General features: G+C 33.2%; 3 protein-coding genes across 4 annotated transcripts; 1 reads left to right on the plus strand and 2 right to left on the minus strand.

The window, feature by feature from the left end:
• Positions 1-910: 910 nt before the first annotated feature.
• Trs23 (trafficking protein particle complex subunit 4-like protein Trs23) lies at positions 911-6,598 on the minus strand. The gene is made up of 3 exons (XM_014421212.2): positions 6,352-6,598; positions 4,221-4,499; positions 911-1,452 (listed from the first exon to the last, which is right to left on the minus strand). Exons 1-3 carry the CDS (start codon positions 6,524-6,526, stop codon positions 1,253-1,255), a joined length of 654 nt encoding a protein of 217 aa, XP_014276698.1. The 5' UTR covers positions 6,527-6,598; the 3' UTR covers positions 911-1,252.
• Positions 6,599-11,111: 4,513 nt separating this feature from the next.
• Pex10 (peroxin 10) lies at positions 11,112-16,494 on the minus strand. The gene is made up of 4 exons (XM_014421477.2): positions 15,237-16,494; positions 13,451-13,608; positions 11,638-11,880; positions 11,112-11,550 (listed from the first exon to the last, which is right to left on the minus strand). The coding sequence occupies exons 1-4, from the start codon at positions 15,346-15,348 to the stop codon at positions 11,194-11,196; spliced, it is 870 nt and encodes a 289-aa protein (XP_014276963.1). The 5' UTR covers positions 15,349-16,494; the 3' UTR covers positions 11,112-11,193.
• Positions 16,495-16,548: 54 nt separating this feature from the next.
• On the plus strand, positions 16,549-25,687 carry LOC106681256 (uncharacterized). 2 transcript variants are annotated; one of them, XM_014421495.2, is made up of 5 exons: positions 16,549-16,696; positions 18,830-19,006; positions 19,079-19,217; positions 23,800-23,996; positions 25,177-25,687. In XM_014421495.2, the coding sequence occupies exons 1-4, from the start codon at positions 16,634-16,636 to the stop codon at positions 23,931-23,933; spliced, it is 513 nt and encodes a 170-aa protein (XP_014276981.1). In that variant the 5' UTR covers positions 16,549-16,633; the 3' UTR covers positions 23,934-23,996; positions 25,177-25,687. The 2 variants fall into 2 exon arrangements, with proteins under 2 accessions (XP_014276981.1, XP_014276972.1); XM_014421486.2 differs by lacking the exon at positions 25,177-25,687 and adding an exon at positions 24,240-24,616.
• Positions 25,688-25,824: the final 137 nt, after the last annotated feature.

The following is a 25,824-nucleotide window of genomic DNA, read 5'->3' on the forward strand; positions in this document are numbered from 1 at the left end:
AAATATGTACTTTTAAAAACACATTACACATGTTACATTTTAAAAATGAAAATAAATACTCTAAAAAAGTAATCTATATATGAACATATTTAACTAATTTCTTGTGATTTTCAAAACAAATCCCGTAGTTGATATTGAATAATAGAGGAATCAAACTTGAAAAGTGGTTGAGCAGCTCAAAAAAAGGTTAGAAACCAAAAAAATCCAAATTTTATGAGATATACATCATCAGCTCTCTCACTTCGCCTGAAAGTTTAGGTATATAAGAATTTTCAGAGCCTGGCGCCACACTAAGGAGCACCAATGTTCACATATCTCTTTGATGACACAAAGCGACTTCTTCAGGGATTTCATTGAAGATTTGATCTTCAGGAAGATGGTGCAAACAACGGCATGGAAGAAGAAGTCTACGGATCTCCAATCACGCTTGGATCTCCCAACAGTCTTTGAGTTCATCAGGCAAAGACATATCAAATTCTTTGATCTCTCCATCCAATTTCAGACCAACCCTCTCTTCCAAACAACAACACCACCTTCAGTGTGGTGAAAGAAAGTAGTGGTGAGTAAGAAAGAAAGTAGTGGACCAATAGCATAATGGTAGAATTGGATAAAAAAGACATGTAAATTAGTTTTAAGCCAAGAAACACAGGGTATAAAGAGTACCCCAACACTTAAAAACACTTCAAAGTGTGTCAACGCTAATATGAAACTATATCTTGAGTGGAGTCACATTCAAGAAATAGGAACTATCAAAGTAGTTCATAAGAGTAATCCTGTGTACATTGACTCAAATGTTTTTTATTTTTTTAATTTTAATAAATTTTTGTTTCTTTTATGGAGGCTTGACGGACAACTAGATTAAGAAATAATCCAAATAAGAAAACTTTGGTAGTAAAAAATAAACACTTACAAAAATAAAAATGTATCTATTTATTTTAAGAATAAATGATATTTTAAAAATAAAATCTCATATCTCATAAAAAGAATTATAAAAAAAAAAAAAAAAATAATATACAATTGAGTTATATATAAAATAATATATTTTTATATACAATATAAACAAATAATTTAATCACAAATTATCATAAAGGAATGGATTAATGGTTGATAACACAAACATTGCTTGAAAGATTAAATAAATACAAAAAATGACACCACAATATTTGCACTTTCAATCCACAGAGCACATCCTTACAGTTCATAGATTTCCTATTATATACAGATTATCCAGTAAGGAAATAACAATCACAAATCAAACGTTGGTAACATTGGACTTTTCCGCTTGCTCGAGCAGCAGCTGTAGATTGCTCTCGAACAGTTCACAACGAATCGGCATGTCGAGGGAGTAAAAGGGATTTTTTAATGCGTAATCGGCATAAAGCTCGTAAATATTCTTCAACAATGAGTCTAATCCTGTATGACCTGGATCCGCGATAATCATAAACTTAACGCCTGAAACAAGGGAATAAGCAAGATAGCAATACTTTACTACAGAAAAATATTACAAAAATAAGTTAGTTCATTCCATCACAACATAATATTAAAATTAATTTTATAGTTCTCCCGATATTCACAACAGCTTTAAAATTCAGCCTGTAGAGGGCAGAAACACAAATAAAAAAACATGAAAATTATCAACTGATCATTGTAACCAGATCTGCCTGATGTGCCTTACATGGTTGTTAAGAGGTACATTTTTTTTTTTAACAATTGATTAGGAGGGGGGTATAGTCTCATACAAAAGAAATCCCTAACTATACACAATATAATAAATACAAAAAAAAAATTAAGATAAAATAAATAGATTAAAATAATAATTCTCAATAAAAGATAAAAGTAAAGTAAATTACAAAAACAATGACGTTTATGGATTTGGCAAAATAAATAATTGACCCCTAATGGAAAAAAAAGAAAGTGAATCTAAGAAAAAGATGAAGAGAAAAAAGAAAAGAAACTAAGATAAAATAAAATTTTATAGTGACAATAACAGAACTGATAAATATAGAATTTACGAAAGAATGTCCTGCAGCAGCCTAGGCTTTAGTCTTCGGGATGTGGTTGAAGTTCCAAAGTTGTAGGTCACTGCTCCCTTAACTCTAGGTACTGGTACTGGTAATGGTGGGGGGAACAAGTCAGGCAAGTGGGCCTATTGGTCCTTTTTGCCATCCCCAATGCAGACCAATGGAATGGCTCATCTATATTTCTTATTTCTCTATATCGAACCGTTTTGTCTTTCTAATGAAATTTAAAATGAACGCTCAATCTATAGAGGAGGCCTCATTTTCTACGATTCTATCAGAGCCTAAAAGCCTACATCTTAGTGATACATACCGGCCACAATCTGCTAAGTAATGTAAGTTTCCGGGGCCTGTCCACATACCAGCAGGTTTCATCGTGAACTACTCCACAAATCTTGAGATGTCTTTTAAGTCTGTGATGATCTGTAAGAACTCCTATTAACAATCGGAGTTAATTTCTGTTTAGGCCTAGCAGCCACTTAGTTTTAGAAATGCCTAGGAATGGTTCTGGTCCTATAGGAGGGTGCTTAGCCTCGATTCTAGCAAGCTGATCAGCTTTCTCATTACCCGTGATTCCCTTATATCCTAGGAACCACACTAACTTAAGCTTCTTTATGCTCGCTAATGAATCTAAGGCTTGTTTACACATTCTCACCAATGTAGAGGTGACCTTAGGTGACTCAAAGGCTTGAAAGGCAGACAGACTATCTGACAAAATGGTGGTGCCTGTCCTTTCACAGCTGGTGACTTCAGGGCATGTACCAGCCAACAAGATGGCAAACACTTCTGCCTGAAAGACAGTCGAGTGGGAAGCTTAATTCTATGCCTAAGTCTTCTATATAAACCCCAGCCCATTAGTCCCTGTAAATCCTTTCTTGATCCATCAGTGAAACAGGGCAGATAATCTTCTGGGGTTTCTACTAAATTTACCCACCACTGTACCCAATCCTCTATCCTTGGATATAGGTAACTAATTTTGGTGTCCAGGAAGGGTGTTCTATCTAGTAATGGTGAGTGGTATTGTAGTACTGGTAACTTGCTTTCCACTTTAGCTATTGTCGCATGACCAGTAACTTCTCCCGTCTCTTTCCACAGTCTACTTCCTTTCATTCTTAGATAAGCTAGTACCACTATCTGTGTGTCAGATGGTGGCACAACAGAACATTGACTGTACATTGATTTAGTGCAGATCTGCTCAGTATAGTGTTATCACGTGGTTTCTAGAAGCCAAAGTGAAACTTCCCGATGACTTTGCTCTCGGTCGAGATCCACTTCTGGACTCCTCAAATCACTGTGGCTGTTTCAACTCTAAGTAACTGGGAGAGGAATTTTGTGAACCTTTTTTTGATGTAATTCTCTATTGTCTCTATTTGTAATCCCCGATGTAATTGGCTGTTTCTTACAAACCAAGGATCATCCACTGCAATTCTTACGACTTTATTTTGAAAAGATTGTAATCTTTTACAATATAAAATTAAATTTGAACATCAATAGTGTTAATTAGAGGCCTGATAATATTGCTTCGGGAACTAGAACAGAATCAATAGAAGACTAGATCAAAAAGTGGTTCATAAAATTCCACTCCCAGTAACGGACAGTTAAAAGAGCATTACAACTTGGGAAACCTAATCTTATTTCGAAGACTGAAGCCCAGGCTGCTGCAGGAGATCCTGTTATAAATTCTATATTTATCAATTCTATTATTGTCATTACTGCCACTTTATTAATTTTTTTTTCTTTGTTTTTTTCTCAAAGTAACTTTTTTTTTTTTTTCACATTAGAAGTCAGTTATTTACTTTATTTTATTTTTTAATTTAAATATATATTTTATATCAATGAACGTAATTATTCATAATTGTTTAATATTTATAACATTGCAAATAGTTAGGGGTGTCTTTTGTATGAGACTATATCCCCTCCATAATCAATTGTTAAAAAAAAAAGAAAGAATGTAACTGTCATATTAACCATGTAAGGGCCACCAGGCCGCTCTGGTTTTGAATAAAAACATGAAAAATGGAAAATGATGTCTGAATAATAATTAGGATGGCATTGCAAAAAATATACCAAAAATAAAATAAATTAATTTTAATTATGGAAAAAATAATAATCAAAATGTAATAGAGCAAAATTCTCAACACCAAGAATAAAATAATATAATAAATTATGACATTATCAGTTCAATATTATTTAGATGTTTACCTGTTAGCGTTTGAAAACACTGTAATTTAAAAGTATCAGCCTCCAACACTTCAATTCCGGAACTCCTCGGTTCAGGGCTAAGTTGACTTGCCAAAGCAAATAATGGATAAAACATACTGGCCAAGAATATTTTCTCGTTCGTGGTTACTCTAGGTCGGCTAAACTTCAAATTCAACGGATAATTTCCAGGATTGTTAATAACCTCTAAGGCATCCCTTCCGTCATCCATTTGTACACCAGTAACTGGAATACCATTGACTGCTATGAGCACGTGGCCAACTGAAAAATAAAACTATATAAATCTTAAGTTCCTTGTGAACAATAAAATTTTTGATGGTGGATTTACAAACTACAGTGTAACCAGATTAAGTGGGCTCTGGATATGGGAGAAATCTCTATTACTATAATGTGGTCAAAAAACTAAAATATCTTCCAGACCAATACACGTTAAAAGATGGTCTACATCTATGTCTCCCATGTTGCATAGAGCACATTTTGGTGAATCCACAATGCCTATTCGATTCGATGCCTATTCGGTGTTTTTGGAACAAATAATATCCTGTTATTACGCGAAAAACCACTACCTCAGCTGTGCTAAGATTGCCAGGGATTTGTTTATCCTTATGCAGTAGGCTCTCTCACTTCTTTCCTTCCGCTTGAACTTTGTGTCTAGCGCTTGTCCTGTCCTCACAATAAGAACTTATAATTGATTTCACTCTTCTGTAGGAAAGTGGTTCTCTGCACAACCGAGCTTAACCAGCTTGTCATATATATATATCAATATGGCAGAGCTATAATCCTTCCTTTTTTCTTTATAATAGTAGCCATGTTTCTGGCTTTCTCTGGGATGACTACAATACTTGGTGTTGATAATTTTTGTATAATGGCTTGAGAGTCACTGAAGATTACAGTGTTGTCATCACTTTCAATAGTAACTTCCATCACAAAGCAAATAGCCTGCATTTCTCCATCATAATTGTCACATCCATCTCCAATGGGAAATGAAAGTTGAAATTTGCTTCAGTATACACCAGCTCCAGCTCCCTTGTTAATATCGGACGCAGACCCATTGGTATAAATGTGTAGCCATTGCTTTATAGCTCATAAATTGTTTTTATTGCTGTAGCTCTAAGCTATGGTTTAATTTTATTATTCTACTTACATATTAAATTACTCGTGTATACCTTTATTTAATATTTATTATATTACTTCAATTTAAAATAATTTCCTATTTTTGACATGTATTTATTTGGTTGATTTTCATATCTATATTATTTTTGTCTTTAAATCTTCACTTAAATATTACTGTATGCAGTTTCAATATTCTCATAATGTTATAATATGCACTTTGCTCAACATTATTTAGAAACCAAAAAAACAGATATTATATAAATAATAAAACTGTCATTTAAAATCTGCCTATTTGAAAACAGGGTAAATGAAAAGCCACTTTAAGTGGTAAAGAACATCCAAGGACCCTCGAGATCCCAGTTATATGGATTACATTGTATTATAAAAACACAAATAAGGTAGTAGGTTTTAGTAACCAAAGGACCAAGTGTAAATTGCACTTACACCTGTCAAACCTCACTGAACTAACAGCATAGTACTGATTAAAATTGGCGAGTTGTTAGTTTGAATTACTAATAGGTTAGCATTAAAGTTAATAGGTTAGTAAATTTTAAAAAAATAAACCAAGAAGTAAGTGGGAGGATTATAATATGTCTGATCTTGTAGACAAGTTTAAATAGTATTCAGAATTAAGGTATGTATGAATTCAATATGGGTGTTATCAAGATCTCAGATTTGCTATATCTTAACACTACTGCCCTTGTATATGTCTACAAATCAACTAATCTATTTAAAAATAAAAGTTGAATAAACATTTACATCATAATTTATTCAATTGATTCTCTACCTTCATCTTGAGATCAACTAAATATTATTTATGGAATCTAATGAAGTACCAGCATTTGACAGTTTCATGGTTATTTCAATTAGAATAGTTTATACAGTAATTATTTGAAGAAAACAACTCTCACAAGTACTAAAGAGTTCTTGTTCTAAATTAAATTAGGCACCATTAGTATCAGAATATTTAAGGCCTCATATAATTCATAATAAAATTTACCTGTTATACCATCCTTCTGACCGAAGGATACGACAATTTTTTTATTTTCAACGACCAATTTAAGGTCGATAGGATAGGTAAAACTGTGCTCATTTATGACTTCAGGAACGTTGTGGTCATGATTAAAAATTAATCCTCCCGATTTAGAAACTATGTAAACTCCATAAATGCCCATAATTATAAAGTTAAAACGGAATCAGAATTGTTTATCAGTGACAACTAAATGGAGAAGGTAATTCTTGGGTTTACGCTCACTATAACATGGTACGGTTGAATTCGTGATAACTTTAACAATGTAGCCAACAGTAAAATATAACGTTAATTTTAATTTAATTTATTTTATTTTAAAAGGAAGAAAACATATTAATAAATAATAATTAGAATATAAACAATTTTTAATAGGATAACACTTGTAATCAAACCGAACATAAAAGTACATACGAAGTTTTTCTAATTCTATTTCATATATACTTATTTGTCTAATCTACCCTCAATTTTTCTGATGGTGTACTTCAATAATCTTCCTTACTGTATGAGTTTACTTTTCAAACTTTATCCACAGCAATTTTATATACTTGTTCGTAGATTTCAGGAACGCGTATGACAGTTTCAAGCGCCCTATGTTATAGGAGGCACTCAGAGAAATGAAGGTTCCTTCAAAAGTTATACGCCTTATAAAAATGAAAAGGGGGATGTTAGGTGCAGGGTCTGCATAAAGTCCGAACACTCTTCTGAATTTGGCTCAAATAAAGGACTAAGGCAAGGAGGTGCTCTAGCGTGCCTACTGTTTAATTTGATCCTGGAAAAATTAGTGAATCAGGTATCCAGAATAATGGCACCATATTCAACAGATCGTTTATGGAAGATCTTGATATAGTGGCACGATATTTTACTGTGCCTCCTGAGTCTTTCTTGAGCCTGCAGCAAGCTGCCTCACACATGAGTCTGGCTATTAATGAAAACAAAACTTAATACATGTACACCGGAGGAGCCAGATCCCAGAAGAGACAGGTTGTCATAGGAAGCTGTATTTTTGAGAGAGTGGAGGAGTTTCCTTACCTTGGATCTCAGGTCACAGCAACAAATAACGTTTACACTTAAATAAAGGGAAGAATCACAGCGGCTAACCGATGTTATTTTAATCTGTTAAAACAGTTCTGGAGCAAGCTCATTAGCAGGAAAACAAAAGGTCCATTCTTATAAAACTCTGATTAGTCTGTTCTAACATACCCTCCCAGACATGGACTCTATCCACACAGGATAGAAATAATCTGTTGGTCTTCAAGAAGAATCTATGGGCTGGTAAGGGATGAGGAAGGCTGGAGAAGAAGAAATAAGGAACTCTATGAGCTGCTCCAGGATATAGATATTATGAACCTTGTTATATGAAGAACCTTTATTAAGCCGGGATGCCTGGATGGGCAAGACATGTTGCATGGATGAGTCCTGACGAAATGCCTAAAAGTCGTGGAAGAAGAAATCCATTGTCCAAGAAGAGCCAAATGGCGGAGACTCATAGAGGTAGGACCCATTGCAGGGTTGTAGCGCCTACTGATAGATAATTTTATACAGGGGTCAGGGGTATTTCCAAGAGCATACCCTGGATCAAAACTGGAGGGGGGGCAAGCCATGGTCTTTCCAATTGTGATATTTCAGCATGAAAAAGGCGAATGAAACCAAAATTTTAAGAAAATTATATATAATTATAGCAGTGCTTTCTTATTTATTACAATTATTGGCTTGAAAAAGAGTTTAATTTTTCATTCCTGGAGGGGGGGAGCAGCTGCCTCTAACTGGGTACGCCTATGTGTATTGCTGCAACTGACAGAAGAGGGCTGAGGGAGCAAAATCTAAGATTTACCAACAATTATTTTCCAGATTTTTCAACTTACCGTAGGTCTGAAAAGTGTTCCCTGAAATTTACCATTTTCTTAAACAATTTTGAAAATGAACCTCTTTGAATAGTATTCGTAAGTAATTTTTAATAAAATAATTTCTTTTTACTTGAGGTTTACTGTCCTTCTAACTTGAGGTTGGAAAAATGGGTTATCCTGCAGTTTACTAAGCTATAGTAGCTAGAGGAAGAAGTCTAGATTTATTCGGAGAGTCTCCCAAGAAATAAGTTAACTTGTCCAGACCAGACTTGAACCATCACCGCTTCTGATAGGAAAATTCTAAGTTTTTGGCTAAACACACCCAATCATCCACACTCTCATATTTCTTTTAACGTTTCACTGCTATTTTTGCAGTTTAAATCTCCCCACTTTTCGGTTAATTTATAAGAATGATACTACTTCCTACAAAGAAGTCCCTAATTAGTTACCATCCATCCAGGATTCCACTAGGGTAGGCATTTTTTCCACAGAACAAAATGAACAATATTAGGACACCTTATTTTCCCACATCTCTCATGACTTCATTTTATTAATTCTATTCTGTAAAATTATTCATTTTATGTCATTCTGTTTATATTTTATTTTCTATACTTAATGTGGTTGTTATCTCGTTCTGTTCTTAGCCCTGAAGAAGGCTAGAAACTCTAGCCGAAACGTTGGCACAATTAAATAGGTTGCACCAACTTATTTGTGTTTCATTTTGAACACACCCCCAACCATCTTCTCCTCGTACATCATCCACGGTCAGCTATCTCTCATAATTATGAACAATATTAGCTTGTAGGGACACGGCTATACCCTGGTATATACTATAACAAGAGTATAATAACAGTATCTCTAACCGCTATGGGCAGACATACTAGCTTACATTTGAACTACTACTGTCATCAGGTAAACGCAGTATATTAATAAATGTTCTATTTCTTGTGTATACTTCATTTCAAAACATGTAATAACCATTTAATGTATTGTAATATTCCTATGTGTATTTGATTCAATAAAGATAAAAATAGAATCTTCTGACCTACTAAAAGCTAACGTCTTTTATATAGCATTTCTGGATGGTGTTTAGTAGCCCAGAGAGTTGACTAAGCGCAAAATTGTAGAACAAAGTCCTTCAGGACTTCTCCTCCTTGGGAAGGAGTGAGTAATAATATAAATAGTGGACCAGTGCATTCTAGTGCTATTTTTGGAAATTTATATTAGACTTTTATTTGACTCTGTCTTCTCTTGATCCTTCCTCCTTTCTATACCTTTTCTTCTTATCTTAAAGACTTACAGCTAGTTCTTGTAGGACTTTATCCCCTACACAACAGTAAAGTGTAGAGTACTTGTGTAAATAATGGGCAAACATGTGAGCTGTTGGTGTACACATGAGAAATATTGTTTTATAGTAAAATAGCTGTTTGGAACTGTATAGAGCATGTGCAGTACAGATTCGGGGAGGGAAAAAAAACCTTACAAACGAAAAACCCTTACAATTCTGGACAGTCAGAAGTGGTTTATGGAACACACCTTATATTTTAAGATGGATGTCTTCTTAATTTTTATTTTATACAATTGGTTAGGAATTAGATATTATTTATTAGCTTTATTTTTAATCTTCACTCAACCAAATCCTGAAAAGAATGTGCTTCGTTAGAAATTTTATAAAGAACAAAATTTTTTGATACTGTGTAATAACACAAGCAGGAAAACTGGAAGATGTAGTCAATAACAGAGTATTAAATAATAATTCGTTTGATGAACTGAAGTCTAACTAAATAAGTATCCTAGAAGAAAATAATAAATTCTTGATCCAAATAGAGGTAAACATAAAAAAACCTTAGAAATCGAATACCAACCACAAAGGTTTAAAATTCTCATTAACCTGGCAGAAGTGCCCCAAATTTTGTATCCTAAGAGGTGTCCCCCCGCGAGCATTTATCTCATGGTAAACAATTTGTACTATTTTTTTTATATAATTGGATGTGATGATGACAAAAATCTTTTCAATTACTTTCAATGCAATTTGATATTGGCTGAAAAATCTAAATTGAAAGAAACACCCAGTCTTATTGTTGCGAGGAGGCCAGAGTAAAACTGAATTGATTATGAGAGGGGAGGTAAAAGAGGTAATAAAATTAAAAGGGAAACGGAAGGTAGACAAAAGTATAAACAAAACAGATGAAATACAATGAAAATATACATATCCCAAAATTAACAAAATGTTCAGGGGTACATCCCTCCCGGGTTAGCAGAGGTACTCAATGCTAAAGTTTCGGGATTGTAATTATCAGTGGTAGAGGTTTCTCACACAACCAGAGCCCACTGTATCCTTACGAGTAACTTTCCAAAGGTCATAAAATATAACTGATAATAATAACGGTTATCCTAGGGGGGAACTAGGGGAGACAGCTAAACATTACATTAGACCAGCCATCAAAAAAACTATGTAGCCTTTATACCATAAAGGTCTAAATGCAAGGTGTTAAGGCTAGTCTTTGAAAATATTAAAATATTCATAAAAGTGGGGTAGTTAAGTGAGTAAGAGTTGGAGACCTTCCTACACACCTGGTCTCTAAAATGTGTTCACCATTGCACACGCATAGAGCATGATTCTCCGAGCACAACCATTAGTCTAGTAACGGTACCTCCTGGCCCTGCATGGGTTATAGTGGTACAGGATTTTTTTTATTCATAAAATCATACCAAGGCACTTACAACCTTTCTGAATCATTCAGATAATAAAAATTATTCAACTTACCTCACAGCTTATCAGCAAATTCAATTATTTTTCACTATGTCGTTATTTATGAGTTTAAAGACAGTTGTCTCACAGCTTACAATAATAAAAATTACACATAATAGAACGGAATAAAAATATGACTTTTAAAAAAATAAACAATTTTAATTTATAAACCAACAAAATTAGATAATAGTTATAAAACATTATTACCATTATCTTTCACACATAATTATGAAGAGGAATGAGCCTCGAAGGTTGAATAGTCTCTCTGCAAACTGGGCATTTGTCTTGATTTTGAGCCCATTCAGCAATACACGACCAACAATAAATGTGGCCGCACATCGTTGCGGTGGGATTTCTTAACCTATTGAGGCACATTATGCATTTCTTAGTGGATACTGTGCCATATGTGGTAAATATTTCTATTTCATCGCTAGAAGTCAATTCATGATCCTTTTTACGGTAATTGGAAATTGACTGCCAAGTATGAAGGATAAAGTTAATTACACTAATAATGCCGAGTATCCTAAATCCAAATAACGATTTTCTATCTTTTAACCAATATCTTATTAAAACCTAAAAGAAATATATGAAATTATAAATCAAAGAAAACATCCATAAAATGAATAAAGATATCTAAAAAAAAAAAAATAAAATACTTACATAATTAACACCAGTTATTCTCTTAGAAAAATGATAAGTTCCCCAACTGTAGTAAAATATAGCTTTATGCAAAAGTGTGACGGATGGAAGCAGAATTCTCATCAAAGCTAACCAGCGCAAAAATTTGTTTTTCTGTTCTGTTAACAATTCTGGATTCTGCTTAATATTTTTTTCTAATTCACTAATAAATAAAATTGTCAATTCAGAACCATAGCACTGCAGTAAAATCATTAAGATACGTGTCTGAAAAATGAAACTTTATGTATATATTCCTATTATTATAAGAAACTTTATATAATAGGGTGTCAATCCTGGTAATATAAAATGTTATAATTAAAGATTGAATGATCTGTCTTCTTCTCATATCGGAAAAGGACCAGTACCTTACTCTTGGAAGGATTGATGATCATCACTTTTCTTTTCGTTTACTTCAGCCATTCCAGTAGAACTTGCTATGGTTTTTCTTTTGCATCATAAATGAGAATGATCTGCATACAAGAGAGATTGGCTGAGTATCACACTAATGTTCCATTTACCTTTTCATTACCAAATTTATGGATTTCATCAATAAATAAAGTAAATAAGAATGTACTCAGGCTATCCCGCAGTTCGACACCTCTATCAATTAGAAAAGGAGCAGACTCTAATCCTTAAAACTTCTTTTCAATTTGTGTACAGATTTTGTCGATAATGAGGAGACAGTGGAGATGGACTGTAGAGGCATAGGTTCTCGAAGTGGTCAAAAACAGTAACTACTCTGGCACAACAATAAATAGACTGGACAATATAAATTGGAATAGCAAATAGGATTGCCAGAGCCAACCAAATCTACTATAATATATGGAACAGCATTGCTGGCCATCGAGATGGGGGGTACGAAACCGAGCTGTAAGCTGATGTTTACAAATCAGTAAACCTCCCTACTTTTACCTACAGGAATAAGAGCTGAATCATGCTTAACAAGCAGTTCTTACTTAAATAGCTCAACGATGAAGTTCTTATGTAGAGTTGCAGGAAAAATTAGAAGATACTGTGTAAGAAATGAAACGATTAGATAGGAGCTGAAAATTTCTTTACTGAAATTTACTCTAGAAAAATGACAATTTCATTAGTTAGTTCAAGTTTGATGAATAAGTGAGAAACAGGAACCCAGAAAGGCAATGGAAGCACGACCCACAGGCAAGAGGCCAAGCGGAAGGCCTAGGATTTTTTATCAAGAATACATCCAACGGATTAGGGGAAAATCACTTCAACAACTAAAGCAACCTGCAAGGAATATGAGACATTGCAGCATTGGATCAAGGCCCCTCCACACTAGAAATATGGCACAAAGTAGTAAGATAGAGAATAAGAAGAAAAAATTAAATGATAAACCCCAAATATGATTAAAGATAAAATACGCTGCTTTAAAATTAACTCACCAATAAGTAAATTTAAAATTATTTTATTTATTATAATATTCCACCAGTAAAAGTAATAATATTTTTTGAAATATCAGATAATTACAAAATGAAAAGAAAATCTCAAGGTAATCAAACAGGTATCCAAATATCTTAAGTTCCAAGTAAAAATGCAGAATGATAAAAAAGTTAAATTTAGTGACAAGGAATAATTGTACTTTAAGAACTGTTTAAGGAATGAGATGGGCTATCAAGTTAAATGCTCATTAGAGCATCAGCAAGATGATTGCAAGTCCTAATGATAAACAGAAGGTACACAAATTATCACTGAAATGATTAAAAAATTTGTTATTATCCTCTATGTTTTAGTGCGATGGGTTAGCAACAAATTTTAAATAAAATAAAATCTTTACCAATATTGAAGGTACAGACTGAAACGTATCATCAACTTGCAAAATTCCTGTGTATTCTTCACCAAGTGTCTGAAAACCCAAAAGTGTAGTGTTGCCAAAATAAAGTAATTGTCCGATTCCCTGAATAGCTTTCTTATATTTTATCAGTAGCCGAGGGCCTATAAATTAATAAGTAATATATTTAAATTAATTCATAAATAATGTTTATATATTTTTCAATAGTATAAACATTTGTTACAAGTAATAGGTAAACTTAAAACAGTATAAGAGTAGAAAATAGAGCATCGTTTTTAAAAATAACTAGCGATTAGTTTTACTGGCATGGCTTTGGTTAAGAATGAAAATAAGAGAACCAAGCACATCTGATTAACATACAACAATCATGTGAAAAACAGAAGAACCAATTACTTAATTAATCTATAAAATATAATATATATTTATGTTGCCTCAGTAACTAACTTGAAAAACAGAGAGCAGTAAAAATTGGCTGCACAAACATAAATTATTTAAAATTAAATTCATTGATGACACAGATTCTAATAATAATGCTTTGTCTATTTTATCAATATACTAAAATATGAAATAACCAAATGAAAAATCTCCTTTTTTTGTATTTAAATAGCTCCAATTCTAAACTAGATTTATCTAAGATTGAGTAGTGTCTAATCATAAGTTATGGCATCCATATCTCAAAAGAATAGTCTTTAGATAAATTAAAATTATACATCTAAAACTTATTCAAAATTTGTCTTGTATTGACTATTCAAGAATAGTCTTTAGATAAATTAAAATTATACATCTAAAACTTATTCAAAATTTAACTTAAGGCAAAATTAAATTATCGCTTTTCAGGTAGGTCGAAATAAATATTTAGCTTACATAACATGAGGCTCCCATAATATTTAATAAGTTTTCAAAAGTGAATATGTTGACTATTGATAAAATACTCCTCAATTTCTTTAATAAATGTTTTCTTAACGACCAAAAAAATTTGGTATAGTAAATCTGCTTCCAAGGGTATGAAGTAGCATTTAGTCCAAGTATAAAAATTCACCTGCTCAACCACTATCTATTTTCATATCTTCCATAGCACAATTGTAACCAAAAGTAATAAATATAGTGCATAACGGGGGGCTGTTTAGTAACACACATTGGGCGAGTATCAGCCTAAATAATTTATAGCAATGAAAATCTTCTAAGCAAAGCATTAAGGGACATACACTTATGAGGAAATTTTTTCTTTTTTCGAAATACTTAATTCATATTTTCATGGATACTTTACTAAAAAACACCCTAATATTGATTGATTAACAGTTGTGTTCTAAAAAAACAAAACATCCTTTCTAAGAAACTCCTAGAGGTTTTATTCACCCAAAAATTTAAATTAGCTCTACTTCTGTCTAAATTTGTTTAATGGTTTTACGAATAAAATCTGATAGAGCCAATCATTAAAAGTCTATATCAAAAGTTTAAGTTCATACACATTATAAAAATACAAAATAATTTAACCATAACATACAATCAGTACTGAAAACATGACTTGCTGTTTGAGGTACAGATAATCTGCAGAATAGTTTAAATACAGTGTCCAACATACATTGTTATGTCTACTCCGACACATTCAATCTAAATAAAATTATTTGAATGATTTATTGATGCCTAACAGCACTGAAGAATTAACAGAATATACACGGACAGGAATGGATGCCAATAATGTACTTACATCACTTCAGTACTTAAAGAAGTAACTTAATATATCAGAAATTATTCATTTGACAATTTTTACCAAGTAAACTTAAAGAAACATCTTCACATAGCTTTTGAAGTTTTCCGATTGCCAATTCATCTTTTTGAGAAGATCTCAATATTTCTGCTGGTCCAGCTTTTACCAAAACCATAGTTTCTCAAAACGCTTATTCTTAATAATTAAAATACATTTACAAATCAGCACTCTATTAATTACAAAATCAATCTTTTCGTTACAGCAAAATAAATAAAAGGCAACAAATGCATTTAAGATAATTTCATATTAATTTACTAATGTAAATACAATTTTTAATTAATGATAAAATAGAACTCTCTTCTGTATAAAATAAAAACCAATTCATCTCCTCTTTAAAGTTCAAGTGTTTTGGAATGACAGTTGAAAGCCAAAGAGATCATAAGAGGAAGCTTCAAAGTAAATAATGTAACTGAATAGATCGGCTCTATGACGTTATTGCTTTTTTACTTCTTTCATTGTTTTATGTTCAGAACAATTTTTAATATTTAAATAGTTACAGTTAGATCACTATATCATTCTTATTTATTGAATAGATAAAAATGAAACGTACAAAGTTTGCACCTTGTCATTTATTGTCATTATTAAAGAACCGGTTACTGCTTGCTTTTATTGGTGCCTTAAATTAATGAAAATTACCTATAATTATTTACTAGAATAATCATATTTATATTCGTTACAAGGAGAATTAACAGATAACTAAGAAGGCCTCCATATTATGTGATGAATTATTACTGGTGAAAGATGTCAGTTACGATGGTACAGATTAATGATTCGATGTATGAATCCTGAGTTCCTGTCTCTGTATTATTCCACAACTCTGGAGAGAACCAACTTCCAGAAAAGTAAAGGAATAGGCTGGAGCAAGGGTAATGCACTAGTATTGTATGCAAACTGTTATGTCCACGACCTGAAGAAACTTTTCTAGTTGGTAAGCCACGTTCATCCGATTCTCTGCCATGTTTGTCAGATGTCTAGCAATCTAAACAAGTTGTCTCTTGTGACACTTCATGTATTTTGCTCCGTGAATTTTTTCAGTCCAAAAAGAGAGCTGTGGCGAAAAAGTTTGGAGCCTGCGTTCTAAGGAATCGTAAATCATCACGATCATCCGAGGATCTTTGCACAAAGGCCTTGAACTTTTTCTCAGTTTGTGAGAACATCTAATGAAACAATGTTCAAAATATCCTTATCTTCACTGTTGATGAGAATAAAAATTGATTAATCAAATGAATCCCTGAAGTAACAGGAATGTCTCTATTCACAAAGTTAGTATTATAATTATTGAACATTTAAAACATATGTTAGTATTACATTTCAATAATCAATGATGGTAAATCACATAAACTAATTTTCAAAATTAAAAACTCATACATTTACGAAATAAATATATATTTTTTCTTTGGATGATGAAGAGTAGTTATAGCGTTCAAAAAACAGATTTAAGAGACTGTCTATCGGCTTTATTGGTTTGTATCTTAGCTTTCTTAACAAGATTATTCGTAAAGTTAGTTTTTAAAGTTGACTAAAAAAATAAAGAAACTATTAAGTCATGAAATGTCAACGAGTTCAGTTTAGAATCAATTGATTGATTTAGGACTTATATTTAACAAATGATGAACCTTTGAAAGTGACAGTGTGGTAAGGCATTAATTCAGAAATTTTTACTTATTGAAACCAGTACGAAATAAGGCGGTTCTGGAAATAATGGGCTCTCAACTTCAGGTCCACAACCTAATCCACCAATTATCTGTTGTTTCACGGATCGTAATGAAAGAAAGATTGTTTATTTATTGTAATGCTTTCACCTTTCTTAGAGCAATTCAGAATTAATTAAATTTACACTACCAATATCAATTTTTCCTAGAAATAAGAGTCTTCCGCAACAAGAAACGGCCGACGTTGTCAACTATTGGACATTTTAAGGTTGAAACCATCTGGTATTATGTTAGGACTGTGGTAACAAGGAAAAATGCCCATCCACTTATTTATTACTACTACTAAATGTTTAATTACTTGTTATCTTTCAGTATTGTTTTATTTAGAACAGTGGAGTAAGTCATTAGTATCAAAATTTCGCTACAGAGGGTAGCAGGATATTCTCAACTCATTAAGAAAGCTGATCTGTGAAGATTGGCAGTAGAATAAGACACCTTTGTGTTAAAAATTGTATACTGTCATAAATTTTGCCTAACTTTTGAGATTTAAAATGTAGCATTATTACTTTTTTAGTGTTGATTCTTTATTTTTTATCATAGTAAGGAGGATGGTACACCCTACTCTCCTTCAAAGGGAAAGTGAAGCCAAAAAGAGGGGAGTAGACCAGGCACTTCTTGATCAGGTTAAGGTTTACGTTAAGGCACAAAGCAATTTTGTGCTTGAATCAATAAATTCATTTGGCAACTAACTTATTAATGTAAATTGTGGTAGAAGGACGTCAGTGACTGGCTCCTACTTCTTCTTTGTCACGCACACGGTTTTCACAAGACCTACGTTTTTTGCTTCACTCTAAATGGTACCTTACCTTCTCCATTATACTACTTCTTATAAGACTCTCAATGAATTTGCCGAGGTGGATGTATTAGTTCTGACTCCAAATAATTATATGGGGTACTCTTGAACAGAAGGCCACGACAATGCGTAATCTAATAGGTAAGGTAGATGGTTAGGAGTTGAATAGATGGGATGATATGTAAATTCGGACTAGAAGCCAGCCACCGGGCCTTACGAAAGGATAAAAGATGTAGAGGATAGAGGAGATATCTAGTAGGAAAAAAAAACGTGAAATAAGATACATTATAAATATATAAAAAAAAAAATGGTTGGAAGAACTGAATGTGCTTATTTACTGTCCCAAGAAGGTAGTTTTGCCAGCATCTCTGAGGTAATGATTCTACAAAGAAAAAGGCCGGTGAGAGGCACCATCTGTAAAAACTTATTTTTTGCGATTCAGTATATAATTTTGGTAAACATTATTTATTCAATCAATACATTTACAATTATAATACTATTTATACAGTTTATATGCAAAATTATTTACATTTGAATGAATAAATGAACACAACACAAACTAGAGCAGACATAGATGTCCAACCTACAGATTAAAAAAATTAACCTAGTTTAAGATTGCATATTTTAAAATCCTATGGATTTGGTATAAATACATTGTTTCAAATCTTGACATAGCACTAATATACATTTATAAAGACTTAATATATCTAGATGATTAAATTAACAAGTTTCTGATAAAAATTCTAAAACAAAGATTGAATTTATAGGTTATATAGTACCATTTTTATCATCAACCATCTACTTAGTTCATATTTATGTTTCTTTTCATTTCGCCTATCTTTATTCTGTTCATTTTGTTGGTATAATTAGAATGCAATCGTCGATAAAAGTCAAAAGAACACAAAGCACGTGGGTACCGACATTTCTCGCTTCCTTTGTTCACCAAGCATTTGGACAAGACTTGGTTTGCGGCAAATGTCAAACGTGTAATAACTACGTAGTCAGAATACCACAACACAAATGAGCTCGTTTACATTATCTAAAATTTAATGTTATAAAATATACCTTGATTCATATATTTTTTTCTTCAGAAAAATAAAAATAAAGGAGTATCCTTCGATGAATGGAAAAGTAGAAAAACTTTGGAGACTTTTAGAACAGCTCAAATTCATGATGCACAACACTGTCTAACTAATATCATTGACCGGATGGTGCGTAGTGCTAACAAACAATCAATTTCAGACTGGTTGGAGATAAAGAAATCCAAAGTAATGAATTCTTGATCTTTTTGTTTATTAATCAAATATATATATTTTATTAATTTAAAAAAAAAAATTCAGGCAAAGGAAATTGATGCAAAACAAAAAAAGGAGGAAGTATGCTTGAGAAGAAAAGAGAATGAACTAGAAGTACTAAAGAAAGACTATTCAAAGAAAGCCTTCAGAAGTTGGTTAAAAATGAAAAAAAAGGAAACAAAACGTAATAGTTTTTATCCTTCTTTTATAAGTCGATAATGTGAGATGTCATATAGTGATTTAAAATTTGTTCCTACCATTTATTCTATCCTAGTAATTCCAAAAATAAATTTTGAACATCCCTGAACGTTAGTGGTGTAGTGAATGAATTTTACGATCCAAAATTAAATATTTCTTTGTTTACATTTAAAGGGGCCTCTACATGTTGGCCAAGCCATGGCGAACTCAGACATACACGAGCATGTGGATGGGTCGCTTGGCTTGGTTGGCCTAGGCTCGTTGCCGATCCGTCGAGAGTCGGTTTTTTGGACACAGATCAAAGGGGTTCGTGAGAGCGCTCGTGTAGTATCTCCACCATTGTTCTATGTCTAGTTGCAACTGAGAGCTGTTAGGAGGTTAAAGGTATGTGCTAGTACTTTTTATAATAAGTTTTATATTTAATCTTATTTATTTATATTTAATTTCCTTTCATTTTCTTTTTTTGTAATAAAAATAATACAATCCAAGTGCAATGGCTGAAACCACTAGTACGTCCGCCATGCTTCCCTCTCTGAATAACACTGACATGTGGATGGTCCGCTCTTTGTTTGCCGAGCATTTGTACGAGCCTCCGATCCGTGGCGAGCGGTCAACATGTGGATCCACCTTAACATGTAGGGACCATGCTACTATCTGTTGATCACCGATCAAGCTGCCGATGGACCCTTAACACAGATGCGACGCTACCTAGCCGACGCAACTAGAACTACTACAGTCCTCAGGCAAACATCACATATTGAAATGTGTATTTCTTTTAGATACTTTGATTGTACAAATTAGTAACCATTTGATGTATTGGTAATGGCGACTACAGGAAATTTTGGAAGCTCACCAAGGTAGCGACCAAGAAGACCTCGGCAGATCGCGTGCATGACAGGGGCCGACACATTGGCTTGACACTACCAGCGGGATAGTGAAGTGCAGACAGGGGCTCTGCTTTCGACACCACAAATGGCCCGTAAGAACAACTGTATGTTTGTCTCACCTAAACAACAGAAGGCCATCTTAAGACGATGTCATGGAAACCGGGCCCCTAGTAACGATGTAATACAGACCGTTCTGCTGAAACAACTACCGAGGAAGGGAATCGCTCAGCCCACCAACCTGTAAAATTCGTGCTTGAAGTTGAGATACTTCCCAGACAAATGGAAACATACTGTTTCCACTCCTCAAGCCGAAGAAGAAAGGGTTTGACGCCGACTATTACAGGGCCATAAGTCTGCTACCGCATCTCGCTAAGGTTTACGAAAAGATCATCCTGAATTACCTTCGGGAATTCTGTGATGAACACTTCCTTATCCCTTACGAGCAGAATGGCTTTCAGGCACACATGAGTACGGAACACCATTTGATGAAGCTCCAGAATGAAGTGAACTCCAGCTTCAATTGGAACCATGCTATGGCCATGATCTCCATAAATTGTACAAAGGCATTCCATTCTATGTCTCATGGCATTTTATGTTGTTAGCTCATAGACCTCGAATGTCCTGAGCAACTCTACAGTGTCGTAGCATCGTTCCTTGACAACTGGACCATCTCTGTGGGGGTTCGAGATGAGCTTCTTGCTCCATCCCACTGACATGCGGAGTTCCACAGGGAGCAGTTCTATCGCCTTACAGACTGAACCACCTTCTCACAACACCATCGCTCTCTCAGCGGCTCAAATTGCAGATATACAAGAGCATCTTGAGGCCAGCACTTCTATATGGGGCTCCACTCTTCACATACCTCTCCGACGGCACGCAGCGCCACCTTCTGGGATTCCAGGACAGCATGCTGTGGAGGACGGTCCGCACAACATCATGGAAGAAGAAGAAGAAGCCTCTGGAACTGCATCAACTCCTAGATCTAGATCAGAGTTCATTGGTCAGAAGCATGTCAAGTTCTTTGACTCTCTCCAATCATTGACCAATCCTCTCTTCCAAACACTAACACCAGTACCCCCTCCAGTGCGTTGGCAAGACCTACATCACAGTAGCCAATCGAATCCAACCATACAAGTGACAGAGACATGTATTAGTTTTAGTGCGCCAATGAAACGAGGTGTGCCACAACACCTCACAAAACTCAGAAATTAACCACCAACACTTTCATTTTATAAAATCAGTCATTCCTCAGAATGGAGCTCTGCTCTAGTAAAAGGAACTAGCGCAGATGTACAGTATATTTTCTTTTATGTTATACTTGTTTTATTTTATTTTGTTTATATTTTTAATTAATTTTAGGGGCTTGGAAAAAAAAGTTAAAGTGTGAATATCCCCTCAAATTGTAATACTATGTTTGGTAATGTATGAAATGTGTTTTATTTCATTCAGTATTCTCTGGATTTCTTCATACTACTATATCTTATTACTTCTTTTGAAAGGACCTAGGGCTAGTTCTTGCAGAACTTCCAATCCCCTTGGCAACTGCAGTGTAGTTTCCTTCTTACAAAGTTCGAGCTATCTCCTAGGACTTGCCTTCTTCTTCATGACATTTAGGCTTATTCCCTAAGAAGTGAAGTTTCTATCCTTCAAGGACTGTATAGTCTAGGAAAAAAAATTAAAATTTTTGGTAAAAGAAAATCACACAGAATTTTTTTCTGCATTCTGAATTAATTAGATCATGACTTGAAAAACAAAATTAAAAAAGTAGAAATAAATTTTATACCTACTTCATTAATTTTGCATTTTTTCTTATGATCTAATTAATGAAATATGCATTTTTCTTTATATTTTTATATTACTTAATTTTTTTAATAATTTCCAATTTTGTACTTGTACTTGTAGTTATTTAGTTGACACATATCTATATTATTTTTTATTTTTTATTTTAATATTACTTTTTCCTTGCATTTTATTATAATCAGTTTCAATATTCTTATGATATTACAACATGCATTATATTGCCTACATTATCTGTTATCTTCTTATATTTCTCTTTTTTTTGTAATTCCAATTAATTTGTAATTAATCATTATGGTTGTTATCTTTTTTTATTTGTTATGGTTGTTCTTTACCCTGATGAAGGCTTGAAGTTCTGGCTGAAACGTTGGGACTAATAAATAAGTTTTTACTCATTTTAGTTCTACAATGACCACTCCTCCAATCATCTTTGCCTCATATATATAATCCATAATTAATTATCTGCTCATACTACTACTTACATTACTACAAACTAGTTTTCAAATTGTACAATTCAGGTTTCAAATTGTATTCATTTTTTTCTATTATTATGTGTTTGGTACGTCTTGACGTAGTCTCCTATTTTTTGTGTGAATGAGTTGTCAGAAATGGGAATAAGAGAGAATTTGTGTCACAATGTACACTTCAATCGTTGAGAGCTACAGCTCTCTGACTTACAAGTCAGACAACATGCTTAAAATTCTAGTATTCCAAGGATAAGTTGTTTACTATCCTCATACATATGTTAGGAATGATATCTAATTTCCTGTGATTAGAATCATATTTATCATAACTTATTATAATTTGAGGTGGTTTTATGGCAAAAATTATGTTTATTTCTAGTAAACTTTTAACGCCATATTTTATAATTAATTTGTGTTTTATTGTAAATTGTATTTAATCAGTATTAGTGTTTAATTTTATTACATTTATTTGTATTTATATTATTTTAATTGGATTTAGTCATTTGAGAAGAAAATTGTGTATTTATATTTGTGTTATAATTAAGTAATAGAGACTGTTGCTAAGGGTTAATAACCGTTGCTAAGAGGTCGCCTAGCAGCATGCCGACCATCTTCGTTTTTAAATCAGTTCCGGCTAATTAGTGGCCATGATCGTTTGTATGCGACCCTGTCTGCATTTATAATGTATTGTTTGTGGACCTTTTTATTATTTTTAGTCAATATTAAAATCCGAAACCAGACCTCTTCTGTGTTTCTGGCGTTTCGACTTGAATATTAGTTCCGGCTAATTAGAGGCCATGACTGTTTGTAACCAGCCCTGTCTGAGTTCATTTGCTGTTATTTATTGAACATTTTTGAGTGGTTTAGTCGATATTAAATAGTCAATAGTACCAGACCTTTTCTGCGTTTCTGGCCTTTAAGTGCAATATGAGTTGTTGTTAATTAATCGGCTCTCGTAATTCATTAAAATAACTAGACCCTGACTACCCTCAATAAGTGGCAGTGTGGCCATCTTGGCTTTTGGGACATTTCGACTGTTTATGAGCCATTGCACCAACCTTAGGCCACTGCAGCAGTGTATTTAGCTACAGAGCGGTGATCTACACATCTCAACAAGCAAAATCTCTTCCTCTGACCTATCGGAGTGGCTCAACCTTTCGTTGACCAGTATTTATTTTATATTTGTTTTTTTGTAAATTTGTCTCTTCTGTTTTATAAATTTATATATCTAATTTTATTTTTATCTAAAAGGCTTTTTTATTTTTATTTGTATTCATTATTTTATAACTCTTTTGTTAATTTTACGTTAAAAAATAAATATTTATTTCTGAACCAGTTTGTTTTTGTTCTTTCCAACAAAAGACATTTTCAATTTGAGGTGACTTTAACATACACATTTTCAAATATTGAACTTTTTCAGGAAAAGATTTGAGAATGAAAGAAGATGAAGCTTGTTGCAATACGTGCGATGAGTATTTCTTTTTAGTTAAAAGTGAATATAACAAAAGAGCAGTGGAGGATTGGCTGTGTTATTTAAAGGAAAGGCATAAATAAGAACTTATTTAAAAATAATTATTGACTGATCTTATGTAAATTCTTTTGTGTTCAATTGTATTTGTAAGTATCCATTTCAACTGTAAAAGTTCACTATTTTAACATTTATATTTATAAATAATTAATTGTAGAAAAATAGTCTGGGTGGTGGTCAATAAAGGTATCAAAATAGTTTTCTTTTACTATTTTGATAGCTTTATTGACTGCCACCTGGACTATTTCCTACAATCTACTTTATATGGTCAACTATCTTCTTCCAATGCATAATTAATGTTTTGAATTATTAATAGTTTATATTGTTTTCAGTGTACAGTCTCTGTCTGCTATTATGGATCATCTATTCCAATTTAAACAGTAAATTGATACAAAGTTATAATTTGAAAAACTGAAAAATAAAAACTTTAAACCAACCTTTTCCTATCATATTATGATTCTTAATTCATACATCCAGTAAACAATCACAACAGTTATATTGGTGTAGGATGTTGAACAGTTTCATTTGTTTTGTTGTTAAACCTGCCCTGATATTATCAACTCTTATGGAGGGCTATGCTACGAGTGACTACAGCTTACAGGAGTTCACCTCATGAGGTGGTGCAGGTCTTAGCAGGAGGGGTTTCTCTCGGCCTCCTCTTGCGAGAAGACATGTTGAAATATATGTACAAAAAAGAGGAATTATTAAATTAAATTAATTAAAAAAAATTAATTATATTATTTCAAAAATTTTTGAGACAAGGTAATTATTTATTAAATAAAACCAAAAATTGTATCCAATTATGTCTCAACACTTTATTTCTCACTAGTCCAACGTTTCGGCCATTCCAGCCATCATCAAGGACATCTAAATATTCAACAGCTTATATTATATCTTCATTTTTAAACATTTACAACAACATCATTATTCACTATATAATATAACATACCTTCAATACAAAACTCCTCCTCACATTAATTCACATTTTCTATTGCAGGCTATTCTGCCCAGGTCATTTTCTTTTGTATTGAAGGTATGTTATATTATATACTGAATAATGATGTAAATGTTTAAAAATGAAGATATAATATAAGCTGTTGAATATTTAGATGTCCTTGAAGATGGCTGGAATGGCCGAAACGTTGGACTAGTGAGAAATAAAGTGTTGAGACATAATTGGATACAATTTTTGGTTTTATTTAATAAAAAAATTTAATTATCCGGACGACAATTGAGGGGGACCCCAGAAAATGGAAAATCATTTTCCAGGAGGACACAATAGAAGTATAGAACCGGCAGTGGGTGATGACCCTGAAAGGATCTACCTTGAGGAAGTACTTTCGCACCATCATGTTTAAAAGCAATGTAGTCCCCTAAGACTACTGGATCTCCCAATTCCTGACAGGGTAAAGGGGCTTTCAAGCTAACCTTTATTGCCATGGGATGGATGTCAACCCCCTATGCCGTAATCGTGGCATGCCGTTCTGAGCACATAATTGTGGTTTGTCCCACCTTTGAGGAATAAAGGGCTTAACCACTGAGGGAAATTGGACTCTATGTTTTCATAGAGATTGATTTTCCTCAGCTGGTTACTGAATTATAAATATTTTGTGAGTGGGTCGAAAAGATTAGTGGGTCCTGCCCAGTTCAACCTCAGGCAAAGAAGACTGGTTTGTGGAAAGTCACGAGACAGAGGAGGAGCAGAAAGAGGGGAACAAACAACTGGAAAAAAAAATTGTTAAGTTTGCATTCTTCAAACCTTAGCTGCATGCCTGTATTGCCCACAGAGTAGGCTGAATAAAGAAAATTAAAAAATAAAGTTATCAATTTATCTTGCCCACAGTATACCTTTAATCAAGTTGTCAGAATTGAAAAAAAAAATGGAAAACGTAATTCAATAATTAAATTTAGGTTTTC

Source organism: Halyomorpha halys, unplaced genomic scaffold (assembly GCF_000696795.3).
Source record: "Halyomorpha halys isolate HHAL.00 unplaced genomic scaffold, Hhal_1.1 Scaffold19.1, whole genome shotgun sequence".
NCBI lineage: Eukaryota > Metazoa > Arthropoda > Insecta > Hemiptera > Pentatomidae > Halyomorpha > Halyomorpha halys.